At 38.7% G+C, this 27606-nt stretch overlaps 1 protein-coding gene across 17 annotated transcripts in view; it reads right to left on the reverse strand.

The window, feature by feature from the left end:
• Window positions 1-27606, reverse strand: part of Znf644 (zinc finger protein 644) — a 78976-nt gene that overhangs the window by 8306 nt on the left and 43064 nt on the right. For 11 of the 17 annotated variants that reach the window (XM_031337138.1, XM_031337132.1, XM_031337142.1 and 8 more), the window contains 3 exons: window positions 11381-14403; window positions 10602-11207; window positions 8688-8807 (listed from right to left, as the gene is read on the reverse strand). In XM_031337138.1, coding sequence (XP_031192998.1) covers window positions 8688-8807; window positions 10602-11207; window positions 11381-14372 — 3718 coding nt within the window. In that variant the 5' untranslated portion in view covers window positions 14373-14403. Of the gene's footprint in view, window positions 1-890; window positions 1179-8687; window positions 8808-10601; window positions 11208-11380; window positions 14404-15786; window positions 15806-17004; window positions 17070-27368; window positions 27388-27606 lie in introns of those variants that run through there. The other 6 variants (XM_031337137.1, XM_031337139.1, XM_031337143.1 and 3 more) reach the window with 6 other exon arrangements.

The raw sequence follows: 27606 nt of genomic DNA on the forward strand, positions 1-27606 counted from the left end.
TTCTAAAGGTGTTTTCACATTTCCAGTAACAACAACCTTACTTCTTGGCAACAATTTAAATCTCTAAATAAACACACTCCTAATTCTGGAGCGTAGGAGTCCTCCGTTAACACCTGGTGAGGGCCTTTGTGTTAAAGTGCATCATGCTACAAGAACAAGTGAGCACATAAGAGGCAGAGAAAACTAAACAAAGTCATCCTTTCTACGAGACACTTCTTCAACAGGCTCCTCTACTAACAAAGGCCTGTGTGAGGGTCCAGCCTTGAGAGCCTAACCCTCTTACAGATTCCACATCTCAACACCTACAACAGTAACTAAACTTCAACCCAAATTCTACAGGCGAATCTCCAAATCTTCATTGTGCTGCGTTACAATAAAACATAATGGCCACATTAGATAAAGCCCAAATAGAATTATGCTATAGACCAGCTAGGAGGAAGAAATTATTTTTTTCTACGAAGTAAGCATGTTCAAGATGGGAAAGCAAAAGCAACTAGGAGTTTATTTGGAAAAAAAAAAAAAGCAGGAATTAAGTTATCAAAAGGAGGTAACCACCATTCTAGCACCATTAAAAAGATGGTGGTGAAGGCCAATGTAGCAGCTGATGAGGTAGGAAAGAGATACATGCCCAAAGGTGTCCTCAAGGGTGAGTCTGATGAACCAACTCAGTTCTCAGTGCTGCCAGTAAGCCTCCACGGCTCAAGCCTCAAGCAAATAAAAAAGACTGTTCAAAGAAGCATTGTTCACATAAGCATTTTTCTCAATTTCAACTTAGAAACAAACAAACAAACAACCCCCTAGGCTTTGGGAGGGTAATTATTTTTAAAGAAACATGTTAGCTGGCATAAGACAAGAATTAAGGGTAGGAGGGCTTTTATTTTAAAAATAACCTGTCTTTTCACTTAAGCTTTCTGACTTCGTGGAGTCCAGAAGATTAGCTTTATAGATGTGCAGTTGCATAGGGCTCCACATATATATTTAATGTTCTGCTGCTGAAGTCTTGAAACATTTCATAACTTTCAAAGGCTGCTACATAATCATTTTGCAGAGGACCATAAAATGTATTCAGTGCCATGTCTTGAGTACCTAGAACCATAAGGAGGAAATGAAGTGTATCATGGAGCGCCCATGCAAAAGGAGGCTACCAAGAACAACGCCTGCACTCCCTCCCTTTGACCAGCTCGGATTCTCTGCATAATTCCTCCACCACCACATTTCTCTTCTATTCAAAAACTAAACATAAAGGCTGTTAGTATAGTATCTTCTGTTTGTGTTGTCTTTCCAGACAGGGTTTCTCTGTGGAGCCCCCTTGCCTCTGCCTCCTGCCTGCTGGCACTGAAGGAAGGATGTGTGCCAGCACCACTTCCCCTTGATATTTTCACTCTGAGACTGGGGAGATTTTTCCTTAGCATACTAATTGCACACAACAATTTTAACACTTTATTTTCAATGACTATAAAATAGTAACTAACCCCAAATCAAAATAAACAATCGGGGGCAAGTGTACCTAAAAACATTTTAATATTTCACCTGGAAAGGATGATATGTAAATGACTTGGAAAGTAGCACTTTTATTTACACTTAAAGTCAATGTGGTAGAAGGGGGGAAAAAAGCACAATTTGTAGATGTACCCATTGTTTCAAAGTACAACTGTTTCAAAATATATCCAAATATATAAATGATAACTGGCATAAATGATAAAAATAGAACAACATATTATTTCTTTTTGTTAATAAGGAAACAAGTTAACATTTCCTCTCTAGGTTGAGTTGGGGTTATATGCTGTTTTATTCAACAGGATTGGCAAAGCAAATATTTGCCAAGGAAACTGACTACTTTTCTTAGACTAAGGCGCATACAAAATACAGAACAACAGAACAATAATAATGAATCTGAGTCATCTTTTAAAAAAGAATTACTTAAACATTTTAACCAAATTCTTGCCCTCTATAAGCTTCTATATTTCTAAGATATCATTTTAGGAACAATTAAACAAGTGTTCAGTAAGAAAGTCAAATCCACCTCCTATACAGTCACATTCAAGTTTAATAAGACAGATAAATCTTAATGCAGCACATTTTTGGTTTCAATGAATTTGATTTGGCTTTTAATCACTTTTAAGTCTTTACACATTCCAACAAAGTTCCAAAGTAAGAGCAGATACGGTATTTTCTTTTCAAAGAATTTTCTAGCTAAGGTCATGTGAATGTGTGTGTGCATGCATGGGCACTGAATATAACACTGAATAGAAAGAGTTAACATTATTCTTCAACCTCCTACATAAACCAAGAAAGAAAGGAAAGGAGGAAAGGAAAGAAAGAAAGGAAGGAAGGAAAGAAAGAAAGGAAGGGAGAAAAAAAGAAAGGAAAAGGAAAGGAAAGGAAAGAAGGGAATGAAGGAAGAAAAAGAAAGAGAAGGAAAGAAAGAAAGAAAGAAAGAGAGAGAGAGAGGGAAAGAGGGAGGGAGGGAGAAAATCCTACTCTTGGCCTTTTTAAGTGAGGAGTGAGGTCTCCAAAGAGCCTTTGTGCCTGCCTGACCTCACAAGAGACAGTCCAAGTCCATGTGTATGATACCTTTCTTAGGGTTTCTGTTGTTCTGGTCATAAGACACATGACCAAAAGAACTTGGTTGAAGAGGAAAAGGTTTATTTAATCTTCCAACTCTCAGGTCATCACTAAAGGAATTTGGGGCAGGAACTCAAGGCAGAAATCTGGAACCAGGAACTGAAGCAGAAGCCAGAGAGGAATGCTGCTTACTGGCTGGTTCCTCACAGTTTATTTAGCTTGCTTTCTTGTACCATCTAGAATCCAGACCTCCTACATCAGTCATTAGTACCATCTAGAACCCAGACCCTCCTACAGCAATCTTTGCCACCAACACGGTCCAATCTAGTAAGGGCATTTATTTTCTCAACTGAGGGTTCCATCTTCTCAAACAGCTGTAGTTTGCCTCAAGCTGACAAAAAGTACTAACCAGGGTAATACCCATAAAGTCAATGATAGCAAAACACTTACATTTAGTTCTAGCTAACAATGCATTTTGTAAGCGTACCTTAATCCAGATCATAAACAGCACAAGAATTCATGTTAGACGAGAAATCACAGCACATTAAAAAAATAACATTAAGAAGTAAACACTAGAAAATTAACAAGTAATAAAGCTAGAGACGACTGGAGCCAGGCAGGGGTGGGAATAACACAATCAAACAGAATTAAACTCTAATAGGAAACAAGCAAAAACAGGCATCATAAAACTGAATTTCATCTGTGGTGGTCTGGCGGTCACCTGTGTGAGGTGGCTATTTACAGATGCCCTGCCTACCCTCGAGCCACGGTCACTGCCACCAAACTAGCTGTCTACCCGCTGGCCCTATTTCACATTCCTATTGCCATTATTCTTAATGACTTATGAATTAAAATTACTCAATTTAAGTCTTAAGATGAATTTCTCCTTCTCCTAATCTTTTATTCAAAAAAAAAAAAGGGGGTTCCAAAGCATCATATAAGTCCTTTTAAGAAGGACTTAAAAGGGATTTTGAGCTTGGCATGTTGGTACATGCTGTTTTTAATCCTAGTACTCAGGAGGCAGAGGCACACAGATCTCCAGTTATAGCTGCCTGGTCTACAGAATGTGTTCTAGGAGTAGAACTGCACAGTAGAGAACAAAAACAAAAGGATTTTGCTTCATTACAAAGTTAGTTCCAACATTCAATTATCCTTTTGTCTTCTATTTGACTTACTTCATCATCTAACTTATTTAATTCCTTACCTCCTGCCTACCAGTATTCTTAATAAACATTTCATTTTCTCACAATATTGCCTCCTTTTTCAAGTATGATTCCTTTCCTCTCTAGACCCTAACTTTCTGTTCCAACCAGCTAACTTTGAGTTTCAAATCAAATGACACATGCTGGGATGGTGTGTAGCTCCTTTTTCATACATGTTTTTAGCATACCAAAAAAAAAAAAAAAAAAAAAAAAAAAAATCAACCCAACCAAACACACAACAACAGCAACAATAACAAACCAAAACCCCAATGGGTTAAAATTCCAGCATTTGGAAAGCCTATGACAACCCCTCCACAGTGCATGTGTGTCCCACCTACCTCGCAGAGCCGCCTGCCTTCCCTTCTTCCCTCTTCCTCTGCATCGGCACAGCAAGGAGTTCACACAGCTCACCCAAGCACTTGCCCGTCTGTCTTATTATCACGGTCATGTTTACATGTGTTTCTACTACATGTAAAATTCAACCCGCCTCTGTAGTACTCAGCACAATGCTCGGGCCACACAGGAGCTGTAGGAAGGCCTGCTAACCAGTGTGTACTCTACCAAACATCTTAGAAATCTAATTAACTAATCTTAGAAAATATACTCAACCAGAACAACTCACTATGCTGCCCAAGTCTGAATAAATGACACATTACTGCCACATAAACACAGATTATGTTCTTATTCCTTATAATGAGTGTGTTGTAGTGAGACAAGTTACAGCTAAGAAATGGACACTGTCTCATGGATAGCTTTTAAAAACAAGTTGGAATATACCATGTGGTCCTTTTTTTATGTGTATGTGAGTACATGCGCATGCTCATTTTCATGCAGGTATTTAACAAAAAGGGTAAAAGGAAAGAAGGGATTAAACAAGTACCCTTCACTCCTGGGTCTGCTCAGAAGGTAGGCTGGCCTAAGCAAGCACCAGAGCTGCTGAGATAGATGTCAGTTACCCGGCACATGCTGTGTGCTAACCTTAAACAGCTCCAATTTGGAGGGTTACCCTTGCTGATATCCTTTGCTTACTTAAACTCTGCTAGCAAATACCTCTTATTCATTTCAAAGCCAACCCAGTCAAGAATTACCAAGATACCTGGCTTTAAGTTTAAAAGCCGATCAACAGTTTCTGTTTATACTCCAAAGGACGCACAGCCTTCAGAGCATTGCACTGTGAATGTGCAAATCAGTGATGTATAATGAGGAGCTTCAACAATGTCCTGGAAGAAAGCTTGCCCACAGCAGTTCTAGAGCACAGGAGTGACTCTATCCTAAAGGCCTATGAGCCTACTCAGTACCTGGCTGAGGTCATTAGCACTTGTAGGAGTATTGTATCATTAGAAAACAAACAAACAAACAAACAAACAAACAAACAAACCCATTAGTAAGATCCAACTTACAATTACACTTTAAAAGTGGATGATTTGAAAAGTATTTGCTTTTTGACAAGCAGGCATACTGTACTAGTGGCACTGACTAAGGACTAATACTAATTTCTAAGCCCTTTTCTTACTTTTCTAATTATGGCAGACTGGTCACTTTGGATAACTAGTATGTACTGCTTGTTAAGTGTTATGGAAAATGTGTTCCGCAGATGGACAAATAAGATCCTTCCTCAACATACTTCTAGAATAAAAGCTATTTCCTCCATTAATTTTAAATAACTAGAAATGTCCACTTTACATTAGTATCTAACTTTAAAAGAAAATAGCTGGTAGATTAAAAAAAAAAATGAACAGGTTGAAAGAACTAATACAGAAATGACAGGCAGCACTACTGCCATGTGCTGCTGCAGCTGCCTCAAGGGTTAGGATTCTTCTAACCCATACCAGTCCTTAACAGAGAGAAACTTAGGGCAGAGTACTCGAATGTGCGGGGTAGCTTTTCAGTGTTGAGTAGACCAACCTACTGGGTCATACTACATACTACTTTTCTAATGAGAAAGAATAAATCAAAAGCACTAGAGTGCATCAGATGATAGATGAGCAGGACAGGCTGCAGGTATAAATGTGAACTTATACATGCAAGTTGAGATGTTAAAGAAACATCACATTACGAGTATCTGAATCATCACCAAATTGATATTTTAGGAAGTAGACTTTTCAGTCTAAGGCTAACTGGAAAGACCTAAGTTGGAAGGACTATTTCTATCTCTGGAATACCACTGGATTGCATAGAAGATGCCAGGAGCGGACGGCTTCTACAAAGGCTTAAAGTTAAAAGCTCATTCTACCACAAGTTACCACAGAACTATCATTCTTGAGAATGTCTAAGCGTGAGTTTGTGTTGTGTGCATGTGTGTGCATTTGCCTGTCCATGCACATGTGGAGCCAGAGGCTGAGGTTGGATGTCTCTCTAAGTTGTGTCTTCACCTTATTTACCTGTTTACTCTGAAATGTTCTCTCACTGAGCCTGAAGCCTGCAGTTTCAACTGCACAGGGTAGCCAGCATCTCTCTGCTTCCCACACTGGGGTTGCAAGTGAGTGTTGCTACGTTCAACTTATATACTTGGACATCGGGATCCAATCTTTGATCCTTGCATATGTAGAAAGCACTTTAAGCACTGAGCCACCTTCCCAGTGCCTATTGAAGCTTTTTCTTCAAGACTGGACCACACAAGTAAAAGTATTCATGAAGAAAAGCTGAACTAGGAAGAAACACACTAGAGTCTTAGAGGCTTCACTCCTACTGTTTCTCTTTTTCATTGTTCCAACTGATATACTTGTATGGAAGTATGGTTTGTTTATAAATGAATGATCCATCTATCTATCTATCTATCTATCTATCTATCTATCTATCTATCTATCTATCTATCTATCTAATCTATCTGTTTTTTAAAAAGTTAAGCCTGTTACTCATATGAACCAATGAATCCCTTATACTAATCTAGAGTCCTCTAGGGCCCTTGTGATACAGATACTGGGAAATAAATAGGCATGTGGAGTTTATAGATACTAATAGGAGTCTCTGGGAAACAAAAACATTAATAATGCTGAATAAAAATGTCTTTGGTTGGCATGAGAAAGCAGGACGTTAACCCTAAACTGGGACACATTATTTCAGAGTGTCTAAGGGAGGGAAGTGGTTATGCAGAGTGGCATTCTCTTCTCTTCGTGCCTACAACTAACACACACTTGATTTTCTAGCACTGATGACATGGTGGTTGGTACTTAAGTGCAATGTCTTTCTTCTATTTCCTTGGTGGCCTGCCTTTTCCCAGTTCCTTTTCCGCTCCTTTCTTTATGATAATGAAGGGTGCTGATTTGTCTTTGTTGTTTTCATGAAAGGTAATATCAATTACCAGTGCCTTAAAGTACTATTGTTTTCTGAAAAGTTTTAAGATGAGACAAAAGTATTTTCTACTGAAGCAACAGTCAAGTGGAGGATTGCTGAGTACTCAGTGAGCCGCTCTCAGAAGCCCTCCAAAGTCTACAGCAGGCCTCATCAGCTTCCTGGGCTCCTGCTGTCTCTAATTAGACTCACCACAATGTTCCCCACTTTAAGCCCACTTTCATTTTAGAATTATCCAACAGAAATCCAAGAATACATAATAGTAACTATGGGGGAAAGCCAGGGTCAGACAGTCTTGGTTTGAACTCTAGCTCTGCTATGCAGGAACTCTCTAAGTGCAGACAAATGACCAAAACTCGGAACACAACTTCCTTACACAATGAGAAGAGCACCTAGATCTACATCTCACAGCGCTGTCCCTAAGCACCATGCTTGTGAGCAGAGCATGGTGCTCACAGCGCTGATTTGCCAGTTCAGCAGCTTCTTTTATTGTCCCCTGTCTTTCCTATCTACAACTGCAACCTAATCAAATACAGGAAAAAAGAAACTTAAAACCTTAGTCAGAGCTCTATACCAGTAAACTAAAACTGCTTTTCTCCTTTTTATATAAATGGTGTCTTTCTCGTCTGTATCTCAATCCAAGAGACAGACAAAGTGAAGAAGCAGAAGAGCAAGCCCCGTATGAACAGTGTTTCTTTAGCAGCAAGGACACAGTAGGTGTAAGCACGAGGAAGAGCATAAAGACCAGGCCAACAGCCACTCAAGAGAGCACATAGTCACGACCTCAAAGGAGCAATTACAAAGTTATATTACAAAGAGGATTTTAATGGAAAAAAAAAAAAGATTTGTGCAGTTCTATTTAGAAAAACAAGTTTAAGATTCGCAAGAAATGGGATTTAGTAAAGTAGGCAGCCTGAAGAGTACAAATCAAAGAGCAGAGCATTTTGCAAGATATCAGAAGCATAAGCTGACAAATGTCCACAAAAGACATTATCTGCAAAGTTGGACTAGCTAAACAAAATAACTCAGAAATGTGTGCGTCAGCATGTATATTGAGGGCTAGGTTATTAATCCTAAATGTAGGTTAGGGCCATTAAAAGAAAACTCTGTACAGTGGTCAAATTAATATTAATTTAATAAGTCAATTTAATATTAATGTCCCCCTTTGAAGATTCAATTTATAGACTAATGGATTACTCTATCTATTTGAGGCTTTATTGTGATTTCCTTTTGTAATAAAGCGCCTTTTTCCAAAGCAGCATTACTGTAGTCTTTTTCATGCTTGTTAACCAAGGAGGTGCTTTTTCGAGAATCTACTCATAGAAAAGTAAATTCAAAAATCAAAAATAGTATACTTTTTAAAAGAGTGGAATATGGACTCGAAAGTTCACCTCAAATGGGCTATTTTCCTCAAATCAAATCAGTATGAGTCAAATGGAAATAATCACTTATTGAAATCCTATCTAATAGTTTACAAGTTGCTGAAATTTAATGTGTATTCAATTGGTGCTTACCAAAAGGAGCTATAGATATATCATCTAACTTATTGGCATCACTGTGGTGAGGCATTAAAAAAGAGAGAGAGAGTACTGTATCAGACAGATTCACTGCGGTATCTTTCAGACATACCTGTACCAGTCAAAAGTCCAGCACTCTTCCTTCGTGCACAAGCGCGTAAGTGGTTGGACAGGCTAACAGCACTTGTAAACGTCGTATTGCAATGCACACATGTAAGCTTCACAGGCATACCTAGCATTCAAAAGAAAACTATAATCCAGTTCTCACTTCAAAAATGGAAAAATTCTTAGCTTAGTGTATGTAGAAAAGTACCTCAATAAAGACAGCTTTTAATTGCTCACTCAGTTAGCTTAGCTTAAATTAAGGACAGGGAGTTAACTCTTGGTAGCTGCCAGTTAGTATTTAGAGCCAGCCTATGCTCCTTGGGAAAATGCAAGGGGAGTGGCCTAGACCGCCAAGCTCCTCTAGGTTGAACCTACAGTCACTTCCTTGCAGAGCTCTGTGTTACACAGATCTTTCTTAGACATACTGAAATCCAGTCTTGGGATTTGAATAGCACAGTTCTGTTGGGAAGGTTCAAAGTGTTTTACCAATAAAAAGAATTAAGAACTTTAGTTGAGAAAGTGGTAATTAAAGTGTTTTACCCACAAAACCGTAAAAGGCTCGTTTCTAAATGAGGCTTTGCAATGAAGGCTAGAGAGGAAGTGGTGACACCACGGAGCAGCTGCTAGACTCAGCGATTCATTCAGGGCATTTTACCTTCATTACTCTTTCATCAATAATGAAAGCTAATGATTTCAAGGGTTTTTTTTTTTTATTGCTAAAATCTTTGCGCTAAATAAATGATCAACAAGCCAATACCATTACAGGTAAGGAAACATGTAGAAAAATAAACTCAAAACTTTTCAGACAACCCTCACTCCCCCAAAACATTTCAATAGGTGTCTCAATAGCGTTATGATGGCCACAAGAAATACCGCATCGCAATCCACACAGCCAGCACGATGGCTCATTCTATGCTTCTTAAAAAGAAAAAAAGACCACTAGTAACTTCAACAGACCCTTTACAGGAAAGAGAGCACCCTACTCCCCAGGAGCCTAAATCAGAGGAAGTATTTTTTCAGACTACTAACATTCCCCCAAATCAAAATGGCAATACAAATACTGAGATACTTAGTGCTTGCCAAGAAGCAAACCAGAGTCACAGTCATTTCATTTTGTTATTAATACACTCACCAATTTCTATTTGGCTAAGAGCACAGTCAACATAGGCTCACGTACATAAATCCTCAACATTCTTAACCTCAAAACAATCAAACAAACAAACCCAAACACCCTTCTAGTGTTTGAGTATAAACCGGACCTAAGAATACCAAAATAGTTCTTTATCTGCCACATCATTTCCCAATACCTTCAAAACATCCCTTCAACAGAAAGCAACGGCACTAAAGCAAGCACCTGCCCTGCTGCAGTTATCACAACTGTGAACCCCAGAAGGCCAGGCAAACACCTGTAATCACTACAGCTCTAAAGTCACAATACAACGAGGCTTCAGGGAGGAGGCTCTTGTTTGGGTTAATAGTATCACACAGCAATACCATCCTTTGGTCTAAAGCTGTTCTGTACTGCCTTGCCTTGCCTAAGCAGAGGGACAGCAGCAGCTCAGTTCTGAATACATCATTGGCAGCAATGGCAGAAACACGTCAGAGGTCTTCCAAGAATACTGCTGTGTTGCTAAACATGAGCCTCCCATCCATACCACAGAGTCCTGAGCTTTACAGGTCAGGTGGCTTGGGGTAGGGGTAGGAGTGGGGGCGGGGGTGTGGTGTGGTGTGTGTTTTGCTTTTGTTCTCAACTTACATTCAGACCAAGAATGAGGCAGAGACTCAGTGCTCCTGGGCATCCTCTGATGAGCTACAGTAGAGCCAGTATGACCTGCCAGTACAGCCGTTTGAACAGGAAGATGGATGCTCCACCTCACAGAGCACAACTCAACTGTGTTGAAAGACTCACAAGCATCCTTACCTGAGTGCATAGTCAAGTCCATTTTTTGTGGCTGATAGATCAACGGACTGTCTTCATTTAATGGAAGAACGCACTTCTGAACAAATCTCTTTCTTGCTGTCTGGTTATGGATCTTGTGAGGAGAAATAGCACAATTCCTTTCTTCGCCTAGCCTTCTACTTTTAAGAAGTTCTATCAGTGTAAGAGATTGATTCTTTTTCCCACTGGGCAGTTCAGGCTTTGTTTCGTCACACTCACTTAAGAAATTCAGCCCTTCTTCCTCTGATGCAGACACTGAGAGAGCCTCTGTTTTTAGGCCATTGTGGTATTCATCAAGAGGTAAGACATTGTGAGATAGGAAGTCATCGCCTGAGGAGAGTTTCTGAGCTACAAACGGTCTGGGGATAATGCGGCGACTGTTGAGCGCCTTCAGGATCTTTTCATACTTCTCTTCATTTTGCATCATCTCATTCAGAACACAGATTGGAGATTTGTGAGCATCCCATTTAGTTTTCCCAAGTCTTTTCAGATGGCCTCTGACATGATTTGATAACCCAATCTTTGTGTCAAACCAACCACCACAGAGCTGACAAGTATGTTCGGAAGTAGTTTCAGACTTCTCTATAGCTAAAAAAAGATTTTTAAGAGTAGTATCAGACTCTTACAAATCACTGCAAATGAATAAACTCATAAATGGAAACTGTGTGATTCTAAAAAGGACCAAACTCAAAACACAATTTTCAACTTCTCTGAATCTGAACAGATTTATTAGGCCCCAACACTGTCCACAGTAAACTTACCTTTTCTCACACGTTTCACAGGCGTCCCTGTGCCAGTTCTTTTGAAATGCTGCATCTTGTCACTTGTAGCTATTTGTTCTGGTGATACAACATGACGGGCTTCATAGCTTAATCCTGCTCTGTGAAGATGTCCTCGGACGTGATTTGACAGGCCAACACCTGTTTCAAATGTTGCTGGGCAATAAGGACATGACTTCTTCTCAAGAGACAAATCAGTCCAATGAAAAACAGAACTATGCTTTGACAAAGGCGTGTCTGCGTTTTCCAAATGCTGAGGATCATGTATATCCTGTAAAAAGCTGTTAGTGCCGCCGTCTTCATAATATTCAAAGTAGAAGCCATCATTCTGATCATAACTCAGGGCAGCACTGTCTCCAGGCCCCTGGCCTTCCATCTTGCTTTTAAATAGAGGCAATATGTTTACATGTTCTTGACTAAGGTCACTGTAGGTTTCTTCTTCCATGGCCTGTGTAGTGTAATCACCTAACTCAACATTATCCCAGGAACTGTCATCTTCTGTTTCGTAACTATCTTTCTTATCAGAATGAAGCTTTTGTAAAACAACTACAGTCATTTTATGCAGAAAGTCAGGATAGCTATCCAAGTCCTCTCCACCAGAGCTTTCCTTCTTTGAAGCCTTACCTACTCTTTTTACAGCTACACGCTTGTGGTCTTTCTCATTTTCTGGCCTTTTGGTGTCTGGGTTATGAGGGTCTGAAATAAAATTATTATGAGAATTATTTGATGAAAATAGATGTAAAGAGTTTAATGAATTAGCCTCTTTTTTGAAAGGAGGTGGGTATGAGTCACCTGATTTTCTGATCGTCCGGTAGTTGTCATACTTGTGTCTATATAAATAACTGCTGTCGGCCTTGGCGGTAGGCTTTTCTCTGGGGGCCTGATGGAAATACTTTGGCTTTTGGTCAGTTCTGCTTTTAACCATAACATTCTTGTGAGGAGACTTGTTTTGACTGCATGCATTTATACCAGATTGGGCAATGCTTTTCCGGGCTTTTTGTATTCTATGTGGCCGCTTATGAAATTTTGAAAAATTACTTGACTGTGAGCTTGATCCAAGTGTTCGTTTAGCATCCTGTTTTAAAGCAGAGTTCTTTGGAAATGTACTTGACTGCTGTTTAGCTAATGACTTGGTGCTATCGACATCTACAGACTCCTCGAGGCTGTCACTTTTTCTTTTGTCCAATCCAAGAGGATTACCAAAGGAATCAACACACGACGAGGAATGCAAATACTCCATATGCTTCTTCAGAATACTTCTGGCTGAAGTAGTGAAGGGACACATCTTACAAAGGTATGTAGCAGGTTTTTTGGATGATCCTACAATGGAGTCTTTCACTGAAGTCTTTTTTTGTGTTTTTCTCTGGGTTACTTCTGAAGTGACAACAGGACATTTCACTGCTGCTCCATGGGCAATACCCCGATGGCATTCCAGCTCATTCTCTGTCACTGCCATGAAGTTACACTCCTCACAGCAGTAGTACCGTTTGTCTTTCTCGTGGGTTTTAGCATGTTGCACAAACGTCTTAGGGCAATTGGTACCAAACACACACTGAGGGCACTGTAGTCGAGCACTTCTGCCTTCATCTTGGAGCTCTTTCAATTCACGGATTTCTTCCATCAGCTTCTGCCGTCTTTCTTGGTGAATGATCATATGTTTCAGCAGTGAGTTACGATCTCGAAATGTCCGTCCACATTCTCTACAAGCATATGGCCTGGGGACATTAAGGTGGCGAAAGTGACTATTCCCATCTAAATGATACATCATATGCCTGTGGAGATGCTTTTTCTCCCTAAAATTCACATTGCACTTTGTACAGGGGTAGAATGATGGCTCTTCGGTACTCAAAGCAACAGGTGACTCAGGATCACTCTCTTCACATTTCTTTTTTAAGGTATTTGAAATTAAAGTGCGAGTATGAACAGGTGAATTATCTTCTCCACATTTATCTGAGTTATAAACTAGATGCTGAAAGGTGTCCACAGACTCCAAGTGTCCGTCAGCTGACTCAGGTTTAACTTTTGATAATGTGTAGTTCTCAGAGTCTATTGCTTGGATCTCCTCATTTTGCCCTAGAAAATCAACTTGTAGAATTTTTGATTTCCCAGGTGCACGGCCCGAGTCACTGAAGCAGTCCTCTGTGTAACGAGTGATCTTGCTCACATCCATTTTTCTCTTTCTCTTTTTTTCTAGACCTACTACTTTAGAATGAGCTGGGGGTTTACCCACTGTCTCTTCATTAGTCATAAGAAACTGAATGAACTCTTTTTGGGGATCCCAGTTTGTATCATTTTCTGACCTAAATTCGTCTGTACCTGAGGAAAGCACGGCTATCGTGCTGACACAGTCGTCTCTGACCACTGCGCTGTCGTCACCCTGACCCACCTCTGCTTGACTTAGTAAAGTGCTCTCTGACTTCATGCTACTCCCTACTGAATTCTGAACATCACAACCAACTAAAGCAGAGGTAGGTACTTTTTTAATGGAATGGGTTGGATTCTTATTCTTAGTATGTGCTACATCTGATAACAAAAATAGAACTTGGTGTTGACTTGCTTTTTGTGGTGTAGACAGCTGATGATCAGCTGCTGCCTTCAAAGTGGTGCAAGATTCTGTTGTTAGCTGATCCGCAGGCTGTCCAGTGGTTAATGAAACACTACCTTCATTCATATTGGAAGTCTTTGTTGAGGAGCGTGAGACTGGTCCATTAACAACAGCTCCTGTAGGCAAGGTATAGTTTTCCATAGGAGTGCGGGCAGGGATACACAAAGCAGACTGGCCTCCACTTAAGGTTTTTTCTGATTGATCCTCTGACAATTCTTCAGATAGAGTCAATGAACTGTTTTTCTGAAATGATGTCTGACAATCTTTTGGTTTATGAACTCCACTGTCTTTTTCAGAGATAAAATTGTTGTCATCTTGGAGTTCTTCTTTAGCACCAGTAACATCGGTGTTTATCTTCAAATCATCCATATTGTTGGCAAGATCATTTAACACATTTAGTCTAGAAAATAGAAAACAAAAATTTAGATTTGCATCAAAGAAATGTTATTGGAATGTATGGAAAATTGGAAGTATACGTTTTCCTTGGTTTAATTTTCTACTCTTTTACTCTTTCTATATTGAGATATTAATAGCTTTATAGGAATTAGAAAACACTTCAAAGAGTGAACCACTTTAAAAATATTTTCAAAGCAAATATTGCTATTTCTGCTTTCTAGAAATTAAGTATTATACATACACAAAATAACCTACGGAAATGCAGCATACACTTACATAAAATATAAATGAATGCATTATACACTTGAAAAAAAGTTTAAAATACCATGCATAGTTTTATAATAAAAAGAATTCTCTGGCGTGAATGCATTTTCCTAAGGACAGTTACTCACTATACAGTAGGAGAACTGGAATTATCAATGTTGTAAAGAAGAACTACTTTATCACCTGAAGCTCATTCCTGGAAGAAGGTAACAAAACACTTCAGGGTAAATAACATGGGTCAAATATAGTAATCAACATTACTGGCTTACTTATATATAAATAGTTACTTTTCCCTCTAAAATATTTAAAACTGTTTTGCTCAAGATAGTGTTCTGTCAAAATTCTACAAAACTGCCTTATTCATAAGGTTCTAGTCATTCTTTATCCAAGTTATTCTTAATTATAAGCTACTAATGTTAAAATTAGTAAAGTTTAAAATTTCATACTCTGAGATCCCAAATTCTAGGCATTTCCAAAAAGCAATTATACCATTTATAATCTAACAGTAGCGTAGAGGCCTAGAACTTTCTTATGAGATGCTATAAATAGTGTATTTCATACATAATGTAGATTTAACATGGCAAAGTGCTTTTGATCATATATTGAGCTGTTATAAGAAGACGAAAGAATCTTAAAAGAAAGGAGGCTCGTATGAGGAAAGAAGCCGTATGAGGCTGCCCCGAGAGGCAATGACTACTCGCTCTTCCACATGGCTCTTTGGAAAAGTGGACACACTGCACTACAACTGCTTGTCCTTAACTTTTTAAGGGCAGAGACACAACCTAGTCACCATCATGTTTCGCTGCGCAAGGCAGTGATTGTTAAATAAAGGAGTAAGTACTGAATACGTAAAAATGCACCTGCAAGCGGGGCAGTGGTGGCGCACGCCATTAATCCCAGCACTTGGGAGGCAGAGGCAGGCGGATTTCTGAGTTCGAGGCCAGCCTGGTCTACAGAGTGAGTTCCAGGACAGCCAGGGCTACACAGAGAAACCCTGTCTTGAAAAACAAAAAACCAAAACAAAACAAAAAATGCAACTGCAAAATAAAAAAAAAATAAATTAAAAAAAAAAAAGGAAAGCAGCTTTCTATCTGTGAGATCCAAACACAAGCCACTCACTCACATCAACAGGGCAGGTCTGGTCTCTGCTTTGCAGATAAAAATAGATCCTTCTCATTATCTTTGCAGGTTTTTTTTTTTTTTTTTAATTTGTATAGTGAACAGCAGAGCTCTAAAATTCAATTCAGAAATTAAGATATTTTAAATAATTTTCACTTAGAGTACAAATTTCATGTTTTGTAAAACATTAACTCTACCATAAAAAGAAAGGATTTGAATAACTGTCTCATTTCATAACTTACAGAAACACATTCTTTCAACAAAATGTTTAATAAATGCATCAAAGATTACAAACAAGTCATCATAAAGGCCTTTCCTTGGCATTATTTATACCAACAATCATTATTCCTTCTCTCACACATGTGAGAATTCTGCTTTGAAGCTGGCAAACTTCCACAGTAATAAAAATAGACTTCCAATAAGATCATATTCACGATATCACCCCAAAATGGTGCTAATGCAGCACCCAGCAGGGGTCTACATCACAAACAAAAGTTAAAAATGGGCAGCACATAAACATGTGTGAGGAAAGAGTGGGGTTGATGCTGTCCTGGTACCAAACCCTGGTATTTCAGGCCAAGTTCAGGAAAACAGTACTACCTCAGTACTAACAACCTCAGAATGCCGTGATGAATGACAGGTTTGTAACTAGCCTGAGAGACACTTTCTGTTTCTATTTATTATAATCACAGAGGTAGTCAAATATATGCTCAGTCAATTTGAAGCCTGTATTAGCTTTTCTCAACAGGAAGCAACGTTGCTAACGAAGTGGTAAATTCAGTGTTAATGAGTGGCTTCACTGTTACCACCTCAGAGGTAAAGCCTTCCATGTTCTGTGTTCTACCCATCTGTTCTGGTGTTAGAGGTTGAAGGATGAACAGACGCCTTCCATTTAAAGCAACTTCACTGGTGCCCCCTGAACAGCAGGGTGACAAACTAGGAGAATATCATGTTGATTTGAAGGCTGCATCCTTGTTACGAGAATGGCTTAATAAGATCTCCTAACTCCACATTCTGAAGACACCAAGCCATTTTGCTCAAAAACATATTAAAAGTACACGTATAAAACATATTTGGTCCACAAAACATATCTAGTAAACAAAGGAAACGAAATCACACTGCTGAAACATGAAATCAGGTCTTTGCCAGCCAGTTTTTCTTCATGTCCACATAATGAAATGTGACTTTAACTATCTACTAATTCATAATCTTCTCTACTTACGAGAAATTACAAGGCTTTCTTAGGCCACTGAAAACGGCAATTTATTTCATCAACTGGAAAACATGCTGTAAGAAATGGGAGTCTACAAGTTGGTGTTTACGAAGAGCTAACATTTTTCTGGGTTTAATTTTCCTAATACATTTTGACTATAAAATGTTTCAAGTATTTTATACAAATTTCAGGGCACGATGAAAAACAATGCATCATTACATTCTGAAGGATCTATATCATTATATTCTGGAAAAATCTATAATTTTCTTCTACTTCCTTGGATTAAAAGAGGACTGTGTTCATCCTCATAAAAAAACATCTGACTTATAAACTCATGTAACACTTTTTCAGGCAGTTTCCAACTACCTTCATATGGACAAGTACACACAGCTGAGGCACTGACACCAGTCTGTTGCTATAAAAAAAGAAACATATTTGTAGATAAGTATTATTCACTGAACTTAAGGACACTAACCAGGGCCTAGAGGGTTAGTTAAATAAGCTTTATTCCAGAGGACCCAGGTTCAATTCCCAGCACCCATATGGCAGCTTACAACTCTGTAACTCCAGTTCCAAGGGATCCAATGCCCTCACACAGAGAAATATGCAAGCAAAAACCAAAGAACAGAAAATAAAAATAAATCATTAAAAGTATATTTAAACAATAAATATAAAGGAAGCTAACAAATCTAAAACATACTATAATGATATAATGTTTAAAAGATTTCAAAGTTTAAGAGAACTTGAATTTGATTAATTCAAAGAACCACTTAAGATTCTTTAAAATACTGTTTAGATAGCACTACTAAAATCCTTCTATAATCATAGAATCACAGAATCTTCCTCTTAACTGAATTTAAAGATGTTCTTTAAAAAATGCATACTTTTTTAAAGCTGCAAATGGGGGTTTAAAATCTACATAAAGCGTACTTCAGCTTCTAGAAACATAATGAGTTCTGCAGCTATAGCTGCCTCTAGTCATACACAGTGAGCACCGCACAGCACAGAGGTCAGGTCTGTCTTCAAGATGACAGATCATCACTTACACGCCTCAAGCTAGTCTTATTGTCTCAGAAATCTCAAACATCAGTATTTTTGCAAACTATCAGCACTTGCTATAACACCCTCACTACACTGCATCTTGAGGTTACTACAGAAGAAATGAGGTGATAATTGCATATTAACATAATTATTCTGTAATCCCTCTGAGCAAGCTTCCTAGGTCACACAGCAATTCAGATTAGATACAACCTTCTTGTCATCAAATCTATGCTGTCCACTTTCTGTTCATGAATAATTCTTTTTTGATAAAAATTACCTTAATTTCATTCTTTTATGTACATTATTAATTGTATTTATTGCAAGTAGGTTAACATTTTGTGGGTACTTATTACATAATGCCAACCTTTGTTATATAGTATAATTTCACATAAAATGTAGTACAATTTTGCCCTTATTCTAAGTTAGTTCATTTGTAAGTTAGACACTAGTAACTGTATTACACAGCTATAAATAAATTATAATGTTGCCCACTAGCTGAGTTCTAGTCAGGTCTTCACAAACCCTATGTTCATTTACATTATCCTTAGAACACATGACAACTTCAGCTCTTGAGGTATAAGTTTGGGTCAAAGAGAGAAAACCACTCACAAACTGTCATCATTGACTTACCCCATCATACTACTGGGGTAAGTCAATCCAATAGACTACATTTAAATCACTTTAGTACCTAAGTCCAGATCCTACTAGAAGACAAAGGGTATTACCTAATCATATCAACTGGGTAGTATCTCAATGTGGATGGGGTAAACGACTCACAAAAATAGAGGCTAACACTAACTACCATGCCATAAAATAAGACAAAAAAAGCAAGTTAATATGCTTAGCTTTACAACCCACAGGGTATTTAATAATCTATAAACTATGAAAACTTGTATAGGAAGCAGAACATATTGTGAATATGTTCAGATTTTAAGGACAGAATTTCACCTTAAAATTCAGAGAAGCCAGGAACAGGAACCCTTGATACAGAAGATGGCTGTCTTATCTAACAACTCAAATGGCTCAGCAGTAGCTACCTGCCAGAAACACTGAACAACAGAACTAGAGGTTGAAGGTCAAGAAAGATGATTTGTAACTAAGGTCCTTTCTAATATGTACAATACATGTTAATTTAATTACATCACTAACCAGTAACTATTTGAAACTAAGAGGAGAATTTAACTACAGGACCTTAAACACTCTCTAATTTCAAGACTATTGGAAACAATCTTTTAATAACAACTGTAACACATTGCTATGATGACCCTCAGGCAATGAGAACAAGGTGCTAAGTGAGGAACACAGGAGAACCACAGAGCTGTCAGCCTCTGACCATGAACATTTTAAGAACCCTAAGGCCACATGGCGAACACATGTAGATAACTACAAAAATGCCAAAGTATGATGGGGGCAACAACATGAAACAAACAAATATTGTACACAGGAAAATTAGATATAGTCTTGCTTTCATTAAAAATAGCTCAAGGTGAGACTTCAAGGTGTGTCTCTATCTCTGTGCTGCTCACAGCACACATGTGCAGGTGACAGAACTCACAGGAGTCATACCCGTCCTTCCACCATGTGGGCCTAGGGACAGAAATCAGGTCTTTTAGCTGGTAGCAAGCACCTTTTACTCACTGAGCTACCTCACCAACTCCTTTCCTACACAGGTATCTTACTACTTCTTGGTCTTAGACTCAGAAATCAGAAACTCAGCAGCACTATATGTACTAGGAAATGCTCATCTGGTCTGCAAATCTGACCAAGAACTCATGGTTAGGGCAGATCCTAACTACTGTCGTTTTGCTAGATGAACATAGTATCAAACTGTCCTCTAAATACCCACAGATTAGAGCAGAGTTCAGACCCAACCAGAGAAGCTTCTGTGGATGATTAGCATGCACACTCAGCCAGCCAGAACACCTGCACCACACCCCAGTCCTGCCAAGAGCCAGGGAGAGAGGAAGAGCCTAAGAGCTAGGGGTCAGGAAGGACCGTCAGAGCAAAGCACTAACTTCCGGTCAGGACCGCTGTGCTCATCAACTCTGAGCAGCTGGCTGCCTGAGCACAGCCTGTACCAGACAGGCCGCTTGGGAGCTGAGGGACTCTTGATGGATAATGGCTTCCATGAGCACAGTCAAATTTTCTTTAAGCAGGTGGTCTCTGGTAGGTTGATACGGTAAAAACATGGCCTCACACTCTGGACAGCACAAGCCAAACTCAGTAAGGGTGGATCTAGGAGTTAGGAGGTCACTACAATCAAAATACATTACATACATGTATGAGCTCAAATAACTAATAAAAATATTTTATAAATGTAAAAATCCTAAGGTTTTGTAGAAATGTTCGCCTTTCAACCCATCTTCAATTCATATAAAATTTCAAAAAGCCCCTACATAGCAAAACTAGTATTAAAAAAGACAAGGCAAGTCATGCTGATTTCAACTTGCTGCAAAGCTACAGCAGTTAAGTGGCAGTGGTAGAGAGACAGGGCACAGACTGATGGCATCTATTTCAGAGTCCAGAATCAACCAATCCATCAGTCATCCATGGCAAACTAATTTTCACCAAGGTATTAAAAACACTGAACAAGAAAAGAACTGTCTTTTGAGCCAGGTCAGATATTAAAACAAACTGATCAACATTTTAAATACCTAGCACTCGGAGAAGAGGCAGGAAGATCTCTGTGAGTCTGAGGCCAGCCTGGGCTACACAGTAAGTTTTAGGTCAACAAAGGTATTCAGTGAGCCCATGACTCTAAAAACAAAAACAAAAACAAAAACAAAAACAAAAACAAAACAAAAAAAACAAGCAAACAAAACAAAGCAAAACAAAAAAGCAATCTGAAGGTAAGAGTCCAATTTGCAAAACTCTTACAAGATGGCATGATATATGAATTCTTTGTCATCAAAAGCACAGGTGGGGGAAAAACTAATATGGACTTTATCAAAATAAAGGATCTATGTAGGGCACAGTGGTGCTCACCTTTAATCCCCACGCTTAGGAGGCAGAGACAGACAGATCTGAGTTCAAGGCTAGCTTGGGCTACAGAGCGAGTTCCAGGACAGCTACACAGAGGAACCCTGTTTTGAATGAATGAATGAATGAATGACTAAATGAAAGAAAGGCCTGTTTATCAAAGGGCATTATTTAAATGTATTAGATAGATGTTAAATAGTCAAGATACATACACAGGTCAACAAGGAGGAAAACAAACAGACTTGATCAAATTGTCTGTTTAAAGAAGATCTACAAATAGCCAACAAGCCAATAAATAAATGTTTAATTTTATGGTCACTGAGGAAATAAAAATCAAAACCTCAAAAAGATAAATTCTTCATATCCATAAGATCCTTAGCTTTAACAAACAATACACGAGAAACAACCAGTATAGAGACCAATGTGAATCAGAGACTCTCACACACAGATGATGAGAAAGTAAAGTGCCCATCTGCAGAAAAAAAGTTAGGTGATTCTGAAAGGGCTAAATGGAAGCACGTGACCCAGCTGTTCAACATCTAGATAATAATCTCAGCAAAAATGAGAACTTGTGTTCAGAGAGATTTGTTTTCCAGTACTTGCAGTAAACCTGGAGCCCGTGCTCAACAGCGCCATATCCTCAGTCCTCATTTTTACTCTGTGAGTAGGACCCACAAAGCTGCCTACATAGGACCTCAGTTCACTGGGAAGTCCAGGTAGGCCTTTAACTTGCAATCCAAATTTCAGCTTCGAAAGTAGCTAATAGCAGTGAGTCTGACTTACAGGGAAAACTTACATTGAAATATGTATAGCTCGTATTTACAAAAGCCAAAAGATACAAGAGAATGCTATTCAACCACAAGTAAGTAGCCAATCATAAAAGGTCGTAAGAGACAGAAGTAACACACCAAGTAAAGATGGAAAGGAGAACTGGAAATGGTCATATAGGCTGTGTATTTTATGGAGTGACCAAATGACTCAGACCTATGCAAGCTGAGGATTTCCTCGGAATGCAAATATACTATACATCAAAAGAGCCATATACTAAAAATTGTTTATTGTCATGTGAATTATTTTAATTTTTAAAGACAACAATCATAGAATGTGGTACATTTTGTCAATATCTAATGATGCAGAAGAAAGTTTTGCTTCCTAGATCTCTTCAAAAGCACCCAGCCAAACCCCAAGTCACAAAAGGGGTTCTTTTTTTTTTAGATTTATTTATTATTATAAATAAGTACACTGTAGCTGTCTTCAGACGTACCAGAAGGGGGCATCAGATCTCATTACGGGTGGTTGTGAGCCACCATGTGGTTGCTGGGATTTGAACTCAGGACTTTCAGAAGAGCAATTAGTGCTCTTACCTACTGAGCCATCTCAACAGCCCACAAAATGGGTTCTTTATAATGTTAAATTAACAAGGTGTCCCATAGTGCATGGTCTTTTTTTTTTTTTCCTTTTTGTTTTTTTGAGACAGGGTTTCTCTGTGTAGCCCTGGCTGTCCTGGAAGTCACTCTGTAGACCAGGCTGGCCTTGAACTCAGAAATCCACCTGCCTCTGCCTCCCAAGTGCTGGGATTAAAGACGTGCAGGGTCTTTCTAGCTGGAGCAAAGGAAAAATGTTTTCAGTTGTTTTGCCAGGCCTTCCTTCCTGTCTGGAGAGCACTCAAGAGCAACAACAGAAGTCAGGAAGAAGGACTAGCATCCTATGCAAACAATGCCAGCAACAGTAGGAGCGGTGGGCGAGCAGAGAGCGCAGGAGTAAAGTGTCTCCTCAGCTCATGGGTCAAACAACAGCATTGCGAGGCAAGCAGGAATAGATAATTAAGCTGTGGGGAGTGCTGTCTTGGGACTGGTGATTCAGAGAGGGGGTCAGGGCTCTGCTCTCCCTACTGCCCATGTGATGCTTCCGCTGCACTTCAAGAAGACACTCAACAGGAGCAAGCCACCTCGGTTCTGGCCTTCCTAGTCTATGATGCCAAAGAGACAGCATAGATGAACACTGGTTCATCATAAATGAACCAATCTGGGTATTCTGTTAGAGCAGCACAAAATCTGGGTAAAGATAAATGAATGACTATGGAATTAAATGTGACTGTAATACAAAACTGAGTAAAAGAGGGGAGAGAATACAAGTGGTATTCAAGTATTCTAGATCTCTGCATTCTCTAAAAGATTAAAATGACTTAATTAAATTAAAATCTTACAGGCAAGAATGCAATTGTAATCCTCAAGGGTAAGTCTCAAAAGTGTGCTCTGAGAACCACTGGTGATCCCCAAGGCTCTGCACAGGAGTGCTCAAAATTAAAGCAATTTTCATACTAACACCTTCTTTGCCTTTTTTACTCTCCTTCTCTCCTAAGTGTATAATGGAATTTTCCAGAGGATGATATCACAACATATTTAAAAAAAAAAAAAGAAAGAAAGGCAGGATACAAAGGGTAAGAATACAAAGGTCTTCAATTAAGACATTTAAAATATTTCTTAAATGTAAATTTCTACTAAATTTCTCCTAGAAAGTATATTTTAGAAAACTGAATTACGCATGCAAACATGTTTTGAAATGCTATCTTAAGTGTTTATGTAGCTTCTGCTCACATTCAAATACAATAGCTATCATACTCCACTGCCTGGACCCTGTGTCCCTGGACTGGTCACACTGGGCGAGCAGGGTAAGGGCAGCTATGCCGCCAAGCATCTGCAAGGCATAAATCCCTCCTGATCCCTGGCCTGCTCCTTAGATAACTGAACTGAGGTAGAGAGACTGACAGAACCATTTAAACATCAGAGTTTTACAAAGGGTCAACAAATAATTTGAGACTCACTGACTTAAATAGAGATAACACTCATAAAAATTGAAAAACTTGAGACCATATCATGAAGATATGAATCTACTTCACAGGAACAAATACATTCAATTTTATAAAACCTGAAATGTAACAAACATTGATAGAAGTGCAAACAACAAAGAGAGCTTGTACCTCATGTATATAAAGATTTACATGTCACATAAACTAAGGCACCGTAGCACTAATACCAGAGTAAGCTGACCAAAGATAAAACGCAGAAAGAGAAACAAGTGCATGTGTGTATATACAATCATCTTATTTATGACAAAGTAATATATATCAACAGCAAGTCTTTTTAATACATATAAAATGTATAGTCACATGAAATGGTGACACAGTTTGTAAAGAGCCAGGGGTGAAGGAAGAATGGAGGACTGGAAACCCTCTGACTTTATCACAGAAGAGCAGCAGCATCTCTGCCTACTTTGCTCCTGTAGAAAGTTGCCCAGAGAATACCCAGCCCTGGCCTGGAGTCCAAAAATGCTGGACAAGAGCAGGGGCTGGGGGGTGGGGCTTTTGGCCCTGACCTGACCTGCTTTCCCAACAGCTTTGGCCTCCCCACTCCTCCTTGTGCACTTCACTGCTGTCACTGCAGACACTCTACTCTCTACCTTGTATTCTGTAGTCTCCAGGCCTGTCGCTATAGTACCCACCTGAATGTCAATAAACAGCAGCTGAAGCAAAAAAAAAAAAAAAAAAAAAAAAAAAAAAAAAAAAATCAATTCTAGCCAAATAGTAAAGATAGTAGGATAGTTCCCAACCATACTGCCAATGGCATTGGCTAGATGGCTGGTCTGTGTACTGTAGATGAGCATTTGGTAGACTGTATACTCCTGTTAGCATCCCTAACCCAATGTACAGGATGCTAAAGTACTCTATCCATTTGCTTGTGAAAGCATTGCCAAAACAGAGATGTGGGATCAAAGAGAAGAGAACTGCCTGCAGTTGAGGACCACTGTTGTACAGCATAAGAGACTGTAGATATTCACATCCTTAGAACAGGAAAGAAACAGAACACAACAAACACTGCCTAGAAGGCAAAATGAAGACCTACTGGACTACACACTAAAATGAAGGTCTCTGTTTCACAAGACAGCAAGACAGTGAAAGTCTGGCCTAAGTAAGTAGGCTTTAGGTATGTTTCTGTCGTAAGTGTAACTAGTAGTTTCTACCTAGAAGTAAGCAAGCTCATAAAAGGGGTGAGGATCCTAATGAGGAGAAAAGAGAAGATTAATTGTAACTAACACAAGCAAAGAGGCCTGGAGAAATGCCTCAGCAGTTAGTAGCAGACAGTGCTCTTGCCGAGGATCTGAATCTAGTCCCCAGCACCAACACAGGACAGCTCAACTGTTTCCTAAGTCCAGGAGATTAATCCCTCTTCTGACCACCCTGAGTACTTGTACTGTACCCAGAGTATATGTGTGTATATACTAGTGTATATACTAGAACTGAAGAGACAGAGTGCCCAGCACTGGTAAGGAACTGGACTATATGGTGAGCAGTATAGACAGCTGGTAGGACCATACACTGAAAAACAGTACTTGTATTACGTCCAATTCTAGCCTATATGCACCAATGATCCAACAAACACATTACACTCTGCAGCATGTTCAACAGTATAACTCAATCCAAAGTTCTGTAGTAAAAAAACAAACCACTAATTAAGAAGTAAAAGTGGACCACAGATATACCTGACAAAGTTCAGACTTCCCCAACATACTGTTGAGACAAAATACTATATAATTCTATTTACATGAAAGTCATGAGGCAACATTCCTCTGAAAGAAAGGCCTAGTGACTGGGAAGGTAAACGTGGGGTGGTCATGAGGTGATTACTATGTGACATCCAATGAGCTATGCCTAACACTTTGTGCACTGTATACACTGTGTACAATACTTTATTAGAGCTGTGCAAGTCTTTTGATGGGAGTGAAAGTGTAAAAAACACAATTTACTTCTCACACTTCAACTACATTCTGTACATGACAAATAAAAAATGCATAAAATATTTTAGAAATAATTGCTGGAGCCCTCAATATGCTGTAGGAAGACTTAAAATTAAAAATATTTAATTCTCTTTGTTTTTCAAATATGTATACCTTAATTATCTAAACATAACTGATTCTTAGCTTCATAAGAAAATATAAAACGCTCACCTTGAAAAGTACTGCTAATAAAGAAAACTTGAAAGAGCTTTCTAATAGACTAAGAAAGAGACTTAAGCCCAGATGACAGATAGCATCTGAAATAATGGGGGCTTCCTGGAAGCCCGCACTCTTCCCTACCCATTAAACTAAGCCTTGGCTTAGACTTTATATTTTATGGCATTTTTATAAACCCTACTGTAGGGTACCAGCAATTATCTAAATTATAAATCAGAATCAAACACAACTTTAAGTTTCTCATCTTAGCTTCTTCCCTGAATGTAATCATGTGTAGCAGAGTACAGTTAACCAAACAACAGTCTAACTCGTTTTTATTTTTAAGCCATGTAGTGCCACCAAGTGGCAACAGTTATTTTTTCTAAAAATACCTCAACTGAAAGTTAACTACAGTATTTTATCAAAATAGGGGAGGGAATCAATCTTACAATTCTAGTCGAAGTTGAAAAATCCAACTGTCTTTTATCTCTAAAGAAGCACATGGCACCATCTGAGAGTTATAAAGTTACAACTCTCCTGGAAGGCCAGTCCTAATTACTTTGACTACTTGCTATGCTCTAACCCACAATTCCATAACTTTACAGACTAACGACACACAGTAAAACAATGGGAAGCTTTCCTATCAACCTATTACCCTTGTTAAGTCTGGGGAAAGAATCAGGAGAAACAGGGTGAAGTAACTTCTGGCATTAGTAACCTAGGACTGCTACAACCAAGTCTTATAGACTGGGTGCTTAAAACAAACGAACAAACAAAAAAACCTAAGAACAAATGTATTGTGTCATAGATCTCAGCAAGGTGTGGAAAGGTTAAGAACCATCTCCTTGCCTCATAAACAACCATCCTTTCCCTCTGACTTCACATCCTGTAGCTCTGAGTCTTAGTACCCAAACTTTCTCACTTCAGAACCCACCAGCTACAATTTATCAGATCTGCTCTAATAATCTACTTTCTTTTTTTCTTAAACTTTTATTGCATTATAATAATAATCTACTTTCATTTGATTACATCTGTAAAGGCTATCTCTCAATCAGGCCATACTCTGGGGTATAGGAGACTTGGGGTTTAATGGGAGCCTTTAGAGAAACCCACAGTTCAATCCAACACACTACACCTTCTGCATTTGACTTTTTTATGTTTTCCTATTTAAAAGAACAAAAACTAATTTAAATCACAGAATGCTATTTTAAATTATTAAATTTTACTAAATTATTAATTGAATTGAAAATTTGTAGCATAAAAATCATATGAAATATCAAAGCAGTGACTGTCATAAAGCCCATGTTCAGTTTTCTGCTAGTAAACTTAGTACTGAATTTCAAACCACTTTACTCACTACTCACTTTATTTAGCCTTTCTGCTGTTCTCTAGCCATGCTTCAAGTATTCTGTCCTCAAGTTCTGCCTCCAAATACATGTATGGATCACCTTGTGCCTAGCTATCTCCAGCTTTTCCTAGAGGAACCTATATAAAATATAACAGCACTTTAGTAACTATCGTCTCTGCTAACACATGGTGCTCTAACACTGGACACATCATGTCCTCATATCTGATCACATATTACTCTCCTCTGACACTGGA

The sequence above is a fragment of the Mastomys coucha genome, unplaced genomic scaffold, assembly GCF_008632895.1.
Source record: "Mastomys coucha isolate ucsf_1 unplaced genomic scaffold, UCSF_Mcou_1 pScaffold22, whole genome shotgun sequence".
Lineage (NCBI taxonomy): Eukaryota > Metazoa > Chordata > Mammalia > Rodentia > Muridae > Mastomys > Mastomys coucha.